Genomic DNA, 11,155 nt, shown 5'->3' on the forward strand with positions numbered 1-11,155 from the left:
TGGTGGTGTGCGAAAACTTGTGAGAAAAACCTAAATTACATGATTGTAAGTTATTTGCGAAAAGCTTATAATACTCTAGTATTTTATTGATTCATTTCATTGAAACATTGAAGGTGCTTGGATTCAGCTATTACATCAAGTCCAAAATGTGCACGAATGGACTTTACGCAAATGTGCCCATGCCGAATTGAATGAAGAAGAAAGGACAAAACCGTGGTTAATTAAACAAATTCTTTCTTTTATGGAGTTGAAGAAATTACTTTGTAAAAGGAATTTTTTAAAAGAATTAAAATTTTTCCTAAATAATAGGTTTCATTGAATGTTATTTATGAAACTTTATTATACTCATCTCAGCAAGGTTGGTTAAATGGTAATATCTCTGGTTTTAGCCACCCAAAAATGCGGATTACAACAAGTAAAACCCTTAGACCAAGTTATTAAAAGTATACCGTGACTATATTTCAACCCCCCAAAATTATGGTTATGAATGTTTTTGGCTAGGATGTGTACTTTCAAGATATATGGAGTTTGGTTCTCAACTTTTAATCAATCGTTTAGGGTAGCTGAAAAGAGATTTGACCATCTACTATCCCTAAATTCATGTACTTGAAATGTTCTTAAAATGGGACAACCTATTGTAACGTTACTGATCGAATCTGAATGCAATGATCCTAATGTAGTTCTAAAGTAAATATGAGACTTTCTTTCAGGAATACAGGGCAATTGGAATCATTTCATAACCTCCTATTGATGTACGCTCCAAAAACACCTAACTATCCGTAAGATCACACCAACAAATTTATAAAATAATCATCTAAGACAGGAAATGTAATTTAGGTGGAAAGGCTATATAGGAAGAAATGTCCTTGCCATTATGGACCACAAAAAGGCTTAATCGCCCGGTTGCATTAGGCAAAACATGGAAGCAACGGTATGTACCACATGATGGAAGTAATAATTTAAATTATAGTTAATGGAAATCTTCCCAACTGTTATCTGAATGAAAGCAAAATATTCCAAAGCCACGTCAACATGGACAGTTGTTGACGTGAAATTACCTAAGAGGGCCCAACACTCGAAGGAAATGTGGCACCTGATATTGTCAGGTGAGGTTGTTCGGAGTCTAAACGAACACTTTCCTGAAGATCCTTAGGTAACAACAAAACGGAAAAATTTCGCCTAGACACCTTGCCCTCCTAGAGCAGAGCGAGTAGCAGCTAGGGAAAATACTGAAAATTCGGGGACTTCGGTAATTTCCCCATTTTAGAAGGACTTGAAATGTTTACAATTTGGATACCTTGAGTCCCATACTCCAAAAGGGTTTTATTTTTAAATCCAATATAAACAATTTTGTTAATTGAATTTTTAACCTGCAAAGAATGGGTTTTATTCTTTCAATTTTTAACCTATAAAATGTTTTTAACCATTTCAACTTTTTACCTACTAAGAAAGAGTTTTATTTTTTATCTTTAGCCTAATAAGTGTTTGTTTTTAATTTTTTAGCCCACTATGATATGGTTTTACTTTTTTTTAAGTTTTTTAGCCCACTATGAAATGCTTTTAGTAGTACTTAAATGCCGTTCCCAGCACAGGTACAGTGGAAGGCAGGGGAGGATTGAAGGATGGGAGGATTGGAGGATGGGAGGATGGGAGGATGGCAAGATGGCGGGAGAGAAAACGTAAACCTTTTGATTGGCTCACCCCTCTCTCAGACCGGTAAGAGGGCGTTTATGATTGACTCACCCCTCTCATCCCCGCACCTGCAAGGGGTGTTTTTGATTGACAGGTCAATGAAGCGTGTTCGATTCTCGGATGTAGAAGTACATACATTGGGGTATGAAGATAGGTTGAATTATGATTTAAGAAATAAACAGTATTTTAATATGTTAATTAGATTAAAATTTGAACCATTAATTTCCCCGGTATTAATCAAATGGTTAAGGGGGTATGAAACTCCAGATGACGTTGGGGGTAAATAAAGAATCCCAGTAAAAACCCAGCTCTACCGATTATTCTAGATCATTCCAGAAAATTTAAAATACCCCATAAAACCCAGTTAACGTTGTTTAAGGTCATGACGTAAAATGTACAGTCAAAGTTGTAGATTGTTCGAGAATAATCTTTCCGAAAAAACCCACTGCGTAAACACCATTAATGTACAGTCAAAGCTAGGATGGTGACCATATTAAATAGTATAAATAGCTAGGACCCTGAGTTAAACCATCATCACAATCTCTCTAAAGTCCGACGAGGAAGGAAGGAACAGCTACCAAGTACAATGTAATTATAGTTTTTGTGGACTTGGTGTTTTTTAAAGTTAAAGTTTGAACCGTAAATATCAGTGTTAATGGGAGATTTTTTTTACCCTCACCAAGGCTTAAGAAATCCGTGGTCGTTGATTTTGATTTTCTTACCGGGCGAATTGTTGGAGTTGAACGGGAACAAATCGCGAAAGAGGTGGCGGTAACCAGCGTGGAGAAAACTCCGAGAGTTGGATCATGGTCTTTCGCGCCCCCGTACAGTGAAAAAGAACTTACATACGACACTGTGCGTCAGAACAGGTGGCTTCTTAACAACCTGCATGGTTTGGGATGGGATGATGGAGTAACGCCCTACGAAAAACTCGGGGAGTGCCTCCGGACTGCAGTACAAGGCTACGAACGGGTATTCTGTAAAGGGGAGGAAAAGTGTTTCTTTTTGTTGAACCTTATTAATCGAGAAGTTATAGACTTGAATGGAGTAGGATGTCCAAAAGCTAACGAAATCGATGATGATGGTCCGATGATTACATGCGTGTTAAATCATAAAACTGTCCGTAATAATAAAAAGTATTTATGTGCACTTTCTAAATGTATACTATTTTCTGAGTGGATTTATAATCATAAGAATGTTGTAAATGAAAATTTAGGAGATGAATAAAAATTCAAACAATATATAGTCTATTTTATATATTTTTTTTTTCTTTATTTTTTTTTTTTAAATTTGATACGCTAAATTTAAATTTTCACACACACTACGATTAATCGCAACACCGATGTGCTGAACCAACGCTCTATCGAGCTGGGATGCATTTTCCAACTCTTCCGGGGTTAGCCCTCCTGAACGGTTGCGGTTGTCACGCCTTCTGATAATATGTGTGAACACGGCGTTTTGAACACTGATAACAATAAATAAGAGGTATTTTTTTTTAATGGATATATGTGTATTGTAATTAATGTAAATAAGATTAAATATTTTTAATGTATCATACCCGTATCCATCACAGTTAGGCGTTGGGAGCCCAGCATCTGGGGTGGGGTAAGCCCCATCGGCATCCCTAGTCGGGCTAAGGGGGGGATCCCAAAATATATGAATAAAACAATCTGAAACTCGGCTATATTTTCAATACACACCTTGGACGTATGTACCTAGCAATTAAATCTTCCAGGCTTGTTAAAAGGGCCTGGACCGTGGGGGTGCCCATACTAGGTAATAGTAGGACACGTACGGTGTCTATGATCCTAAACGAAATCAATTAGCGCTATTTATGGTAGGATTCATAAATATGGAGGTATTTACCGGTAGCCATCGCAGTTTACGTTTAAAACTATTTCTTCATTAAAATCATCAAAATCGCCGAGATCGGCTCTAATTATATAGAAGTTGACTTAATTATTGATACTAAAAAAACAATAAATGGGAAAAATTCACTTACATGTCCCCTGGATGGAGAATCGGAAACGTGACGAGTGAATCAACACTTGTAACCTCATCCTCATCATTTTCGACAATGAAGTTAAGTACTTCCTCTTCATCATCTATAAATATCTCTCCTTCCATTTCTATTTGTATTATGGGCTGATCATCTGGTGCGTACACCCAAGACATGTCACCCATAGGGACGCGACCCAGAACCATTATTAAGTTAATTTATAAAAGTTTTTTTTTTTTTTTTTAAATAAATTTGACTCGACTTGTAACAAGGACAGAAAAAATCGTTGTGAGTAGAATATTGAAAATGGCCCATGTCCCTGGTCCATCATGTAGTATGAAATCCTCTAACCCTTCCTCGGATTTTCAAAAATCACAATAGAACTTCAAACAGTTAGTATGAATTGTAGGATTAAAAACCATACACACATGAATCACTGGTTTCAATCGGGATTCCCCCAAAAAACCCAAAAACCGCGAAGAAATCAAGCCCGATGCTGGGTGGTCGGTTACCAGTTCGAAATATACTGATAACTCAAAAGATATAGTGTATAAAATAAGATGTATCCGACCCCTCGTTTCGAACCATCTAGAAGTCGAAAACACGTGCGTCTTAACCTAACATGTCAACTTGACGTCTCGACAAACCCCTCGTGTACGAATGTACCTGCTACTATAGTTTAAGACACCGTTTGGGTTTTTTATCAGAGGAGTAAATTTCTTAGACTCGAGGGAGTCTTCACATCAAAGCGTCATTGTTGACTTTACACTATCTACAATATAAGTCGAATTCGGATGCACAATGAAGTGTCGATCACCTCGGACCATCTAGAATATTCTTTCCGATTCCAGAACATTCCATTGTTTCTAGAAGGTTCTTTTTGGGTCTTCCATATTACACCTTCTTAAACCATTCGCAATTGGATTTCTGTACGTTGATGGGGAAACCCCGGAAAATCCAAGTAAAAAGACACTGTTTAAGGCTGACAATATTTTTATCTAATGGGAATCACGGGGAAGGGTGAAACAATATATACGTGAGCTTAAAAATTGTATAAAAGGGAAGGGAAATGGGTCCTATGGCCACATTCGATTTCAAGATGTACTCCTGTTCCACATGCGCCGATGTCTTCACGAACCAGCAGAACCTCACTCGACATATGCGGGTCAAACACGGTAATATTTCTTTTGCGTGTCCAGTTTGCGATAAGTCATTTTCGCGGAGAGATAATTTATTGCGTCATCAACGGCGAATGAACCACGATGGAGCCGCGGTAAATAACGTCGCGGTAAACAACACGCGTCCAGCATCTCCTCAACCCGGGCCATCACACCGTGTAACCCCTCCTAATTCCCCCGTTAAGAGGAAGGAAGAACCGACTCCAGAGAAAAGAAAACGAATCAGAGTTGAAAATGGTAATTATTTTGTTAAAATATAATTAGTCATACCCTGTAAAGGTTCTCACTCCCCGCACATTGATGCATAGGGTATAGGTACCCACCAGGGGCTTAGTAGTATAAAACATTGAACTTACAATCGGTACAAGAATTAAATCCTAATATATTTATGTAGAAGATGCATCAAGGTCTGATGACCCATTATCTACCCAAGATCTCGAAGGGCTTGATGAGTTTATAAAGATGTGGGAGGATAGACATAATCAAGATGGTGGAGGTAGGGAGGACGTAGATGGTGATGTTATGCTCTCGCAAGATGACGTCGGGTTAAATGAATTTATGGACAATTGGGAGGCCGAACAAAACGCGGTAGAACAACCCGGGAGTCAACAACCGGACATTGAGGAAATTAACGCGTTGAACGATGCGATTTTCTCGGCCAGAATCACCGCGCCCGAAGGTGTTACGGATCCAATTTTGTTCATAAATGAACATATGCATAAGCTAGAGAGATATATTAGAAACAAATTAAACGAAAAACGAGGCGTCAAATGGTACATAGTCATACAAGCGCGGTACACCCGCGAGTTGGGAAACACCGGGACTGAGACGGAAACCTCGCCATTCTTCCGTGGGTTCACGCACGCAACTTTGACGCCGGAAGTCATTCCGGGACAAATCAATGTCAGTAGGGATAAGATCGCCGAAAGCATGAATACGTTCACGGCTAAGGGGAGTGGTTGGATATTGGATAGAATCCTATTTCTACAAATTAATATTATCCAGTATCTACCCCTCGTTGGTGGAACGTACTTTGAACTGCCAGACGTGATCGCTAATAAACGGGCTACTGTAAATGTTAATCCGGAAGATCCAGAGGATAACAAGTGTTTCCTATGGTCGGTTTTAGCAAAACTTCACCCAGCGTTAGTCAACGCAAACCGCGTATCACATTATAGACCATACGAGAACGAACTAGACCTATGCGGAATCACTTTCCCTTTTGAGTTAGACTCTTTTAAACTGAAACGTTTCGAATTAAAAAACAATTTATCCGTGAATATCTTCGCCTACGAAAAAGGATATTTCCCTCGTTACGTGAGCGAGAATAAAGTGCGTGAATCGAGACAAATAGACCTTCTCTTGGTTTCCAATGGGAAATCAAAGCACTATGTTTTAATTCGTAGCATTAGCCGACTGTTTAACGGCTTCACGAAACATTCCCACCAATCGTTTTATTGTCGGTATTGTTTGAAAAGAAGTGCCACCGAGGCCACCCATAACAACCACGTTCGGGAATGTAACGTACACGACCCGCAGCGAGTATTAATGCCGCATGATGAACCCATTTTGAAATTCAAAAATTACGGGTGGAATCAAATGGTAATTTATTAACAATATAAAAGTTTGGTAGAATTCTATAATAGTTACACGTTTATTTATAGGTTCCATACATCATAATAGCGGATTTTGAATCGTTGTTGGCAAAGGTGACAACGTGTCTCCCGGAAGCATCATTATCTTCCACAACAACTTTGGCGCTTCATACAGCATGCGGGTTCTCATACACGATTATTGGTCCTACTGGTAAGTTAAAGCCTGTGGGTACAGATATTATACAGTCATCTAACGATATACTATTTTCAGGAAAACTTGTTAAACACAAGACATATAGAGGGTGCGATGGTGGCATAAAATTTCTAAAAATGCTCATGGATGAATCCAAAACTATAATGGAAAAATTGAAGGAAAACATTCCAATGCAGTTAACGGTGGAAGAGGAGGCCTCATTCCAATCCTCAAGTCGCTGTTACGTATGCGAAGAACCATTCCTTCAAACATCGGTCAAAACACGTGACCATGATCACTATACTGGAGCGTATAGGGGAAGCGCTTGTCAAAGCTGTAATTTGAAGCTAAAAGCGCCAAAATTCATCCCAGTCGTGATGCATAATTTAAGCAGGTAATATAGATTATTCATCATTTACCATAAGGGGAGGTGTTTACCAAACATTTTTAATCAACAGATACGATGCTCATCTCATTATGCAACATATCGCTACCGTGAAAAACACGAGGATAGACTGCATAGAGTCTAATAGCGAGACATATATTTCATTCTCACTGAGCAATCTCCGCTTTATAGATAGCATACGTTTTCTACCCGCCTCGCTGGAAACGCTGGTTTCAAATTTGGCTAAGGGGGGTGCTCAAAAATTCCCTTTATTGAGCTCGGTTTTTAAACCAGAAGAAGTAAAATTACTTCTACGGAAGGTTTTATACCCATATTCATACATGGATTCCGAGGATCGATTTAAGGAGGCGCAATTACCACCAATCGAAAGCTTCCATAATGACTTAACGGATGAGCCGCTGAGCTCCGACGACTATACGCATGCCCAGAATGTGTGGGAATCATTTAAAATTCGAAATTTAGGTAAATATATATATAAATAAACATATTCAAACAGGTGAAATTAATTATTCCATATATTAGGCGGGTATCACGACTTGTACGTGCTATCAGACACACTCCTCCTAGCGGACGTGTTCCAAAACTTCCGCAAAATGTGCATGACGTATTACCGTCTAGATCCCGCCCATGCCTATACACTACCTGGTTACGCCTGGAACGCCGCTTTGTGTATGACCAAGGTGTGCTTGGACCTATTCCTAGACGAGGACATGCACCTTTTTATCGAAAAGGGGATTCGGGGTGGGGTGTCGATGATTAGTCATCGATTCGCAGAGGCTAATAACAAATATCTGGAGACGTACGACAACACAAAATCAGATAGCTACATATGTTACCTAGGTATGAATTTTGAGACAATTCTGTACATCATGGTATTAACGAATAGTATCAATAGATTGCAACAACCTCTACGGCACTGTAATGTGCGACGCCCTACCAATGAAGCAATTTCGATGGGTTGAACCGAACCTGAACTCGGAGCGGGAAATATTGGACTGTCCCGACGCTGCACCGGAGGGTTTTATAGTTGAGGTTGATTTGGAGTACCCTGAGGACCTCCATGATAACCACAACTGCTACCCACTAGCCCCGGAATCAATGACAATAAAATCGGAATTCCTCTCCGAATATTCTAAGGAGCAGATGACGGCTCTTAACATCCCAATCAAGGAATCACTACCTAAACTCGTCCCCAACTTTTTCAAAAAGGAACGATATGTGGTGCACTATCGCAACCTGAAATATTACGTAGCAAAAGGGTTAAAAATCACCCATATTCACCGGATATTGAAATTCGAACAAGGGGCTTGGTTAAAAAAATATATAAGTTTTAACACGGAGAAGAGAACCAAGGCGACGGACGATTTTGAAAAGGATCTCTTTAAACTAATGAACAACGCTGTATTCGGTGTGTAGTAAAATTAATTATTACTATATTAAGCTCTTTTATTATATTTCCTCTCTCTCTCTTTTCAGGCAAAACCATGGAGAACCTTAGGAATCGCCAAGATTTCAAATTGGTAACCACTCCCGAGAAGGCGGTTAAGAAAGCCAGCTCACCCGCCTTTGAAAAATTCACAATTTTTCATAATGAACTGGTCGGTATTCATTCCGCCAAGAAGAAGTTGGTGTTAAACCGACCGATATACACGGGGTTCGCCATCTTGGATCTGTCAAAATTATTGATGTACGAATTTCATTATGACGTCATCCGGAGACAATATGGAGATAGGGCAAAACTCCTCTTCACGGATACTGGTATGTATTACGTGAATATTTAACATATACCTGTACTAACATTATGTAAAATTACAGATAGCCTCACCTACCACATCCAGACAGAGGATCTGTACGCGGAATTTGCTGCCCAATCCAACATGTACGACTTTTCCGGCTATCCTCGTGACCATCCTCTCCACAGTGACGTGAATAAAAAGCGTCTAGGGAAATTCAAGGATGAACTAGATGGGACACCGATCCAGGAGTTTTGTGGGCTGAGGCCAAAAATGTATAGCATTTTGTCCGACCAAAGGAGAAAAGAAGACTTGTAAGGGCGTGTGCAAGCGCGTCGTAAAGAAACGCGTCCGGCACGCGCATTACCGCGAATGCTTGCAGAACCGCGAGCTGACCACCGCGGAAATGGTTAGAATTGTGAGTGACAAACACATTTTAAAAACGGTACGGCAAAACAAACTATGTCTCAATCCCTGTGACGATAAACGTTACATAATGAATGATGGTATTACCACACTAGCCCACGGGCATAAAAATGCGAAATAAAAAGAAAAAATTATGACAAATTTATTGAGTAATTCTTATACATATATTCCGAAATCATATTATCATTAACATTTTTATTTTTAGAAAATCGTTTTATTATATCAAACATTTTAACTCCCCTACATCTATACAATGAGAAATAGACACAATACCCACCACAAGTTTGACTTAATTCACCCTGTAGTTGGCGTGAATTAAACGTAACAGTTAGGCTGTTTCGCTCTACAAAATCATTAAATTTAAATAAATCCGGAGGATTTCCATAGCTTTCAAAGAATTCAGTATTCTTTTTCCTCGAAATGTATATAGCCGTCCAATGTTTTCCTCCCCCTTTAGACGTATCAGTGTTCACAATGTACAGCGATGGAAATGTTTTAACAGTTAGTGGTAGTTTATCCGCCGCAAAAATACCCCTAAACAGATTTTTAGCGTATGGGTCGCGCCTTAATATTCTCTCAAGTTGTCGAGAGTCCATTATGAGCTTTGATCGAATAAAACGGCTCGGTTTTTGTCAATTTCAATCAAAGATTGGAATTCGGAATAGTAAACGACGGCAATTGTAGCCGGTAGCGCTTCGGCAAATATTAACTCCAATCGGACACTACCGTTCTTTATAAAGTTGAAACTTTCAGTCGAACTACCATTCAGGTCGGGGGTCAAGTCGAATACGAAAAGAGCATTACCATTGGCGAACTCGTCGCGGTCAATGAAATTACCCTCGTCGATATTCCATTGTCCGGTTTGAAGAAAGAGATTGGCGTACGATCTCATACATAGGTTATCCTTAAAGTTGGGGTTTAAGGGTTTATGGGGTACGCTAACCCCATCAACGGATAAGGTGATTTGAGTCACCGCTTCATTTTTAAAATTAAAAGGCGACATTTTATAATCACCCAAAAACGCGTTCTGGTCTACAAATCCAATTACAACTTTATTCGGTTGTTGACCGCTAAATAAATTGTCTTTGACTGCTATTTTACTTCCTTGAGATATGGAAAACGTATTACATTCCGTACGTGTTATGGGGTATTTCATCGTGGCCAATTCCAGGGTTTTGGCGTGTGATATCATAATCTCGGGGGTTAGTTTAATTCTTCCTATGAATAACGAAGCGTGGGTAAATATAACTTTCGCTTTATTTCCATCCGCATGTAAGCAGAATTCGTTGGGACTTTTGATAAATTTAAAATTCACATCGACCAGATTGGGGATAAAGCGATTTTGCTGACATATATCGGCGTGTACGACGCCAATCAAGTCTATAACCCCATTTTGGGCGAATTCACTCCGTTTCAAAAACCCTTCATTTTCGGAAAAGTCGTCAAAATGACCCGCCGTATCTTTGTAGAATAGTGCCCCGGTCAAAAATCTCTTTTTCGCTGGACCACCAAATGTCAATAGCGTTTGAATCATGCTCTTGTATGCGTATTGTTGAGGACATGATGTAACTGATCTATCATTCAACGATACGTGTAGTTCACTAAAAAGACTGGAGAGTAATAGGTTTTCGGGTCCAACTTCATCCGCCTGAGTAGTTATATCACCATTCGCATCGTACACAGCGGCTTTAGGTAGAGACCCATCAGCTTTAACCACTTTTACTTGTAAATGCAGGAGCGTGTTTTTCAAGTCCATGTATGTTTCGGAGTTCCCGGTGACGGGAAATATAATAGCCTGATTTTCATCCACATTGGAGGTAGAGTTATACTCCACCCATTGACTTCCTACTATCCCAGTTTGGGTATATGGTACGTGAAAAACATTTAGTTCCGAGCTGACGCTGTTCATAGAGTTTGGGTGTGCGAGCGACAT

At 39.5% G+C, this 11,155-nt stretch overlaps 3 protein-coding genes across 3 annotated transcripts; 1 reads left to right on the forward strand and 2 right to left on the reverse strand.

The window, feature by feature from the left end:
* Positions 1-1,855: 1,855 nt before the first annotated feature.
* On the forward strand, positions 1,856-2,919 carry LOC149665056 (uncharacterized). The gene is made up of 3 exons (XM_089842047.1): positions 1,856-2,280; positions 2,376-2,815; positions 2,909-2,919. Coding segments are annotated over exons 1-3 (453 nt in total). The 5' UTR covers positions 1,856-2,278.
* Positions 2,920-2,968: 49 nt separating this feature from the next.
* LOC149665057 (uncharacterized) lies at positions 2,969-3,897 on the reverse strand. The gene is made up of 5 exons (XM_089842048.1): positions 3,695-3,897; positions 3,559-3,627; positions 3,393-3,500; positions 3,251-3,325; positions 2,969-3,157 (listed from the first exon to the last, which is right to left on the reverse strand). The coding sequence occupies exons 1-5, from the start codon at positions 3,895-3,897 to the stop codon at positions 2,977-2,979; spliced, it is 636 nt and encodes a 211-aa protein (XP_089698174.1). The 3' UTR covers positions 2,969-2,976.
* A 5,920-nt stretch (positions 3,898-9,817) lies between these two features.
* Positions 9,818-11,155, reverse strand: LOC149665058 (uncharacterized protein F54H12.2-like). The gene has a single exon (XM_089842049.1). The coding sequence runs from the start codon at positions 11,153-11,155 to the stop codon at positions 9,818-9,820; it is 1,338 nt and encodes a 445-aa protein (XP_089698175.1).

This window comes from Phalangium opilio, unplaced genomic scaffold (genome assembly GCF_054372755.1).
Source record: "Phalangium opilio isolate 3A_F unplaced genomic scaffold, DU_Popi_V2 ptg000061l_1, whole genome shotgun sequence".
In the NCBI taxonomy this organism is placed as follows: Eukaryota; Metazoa; Arthropoda; class Arachnida; order Opiliones; family Phalangiidae; genus Phalangium; species Phalangium opilio.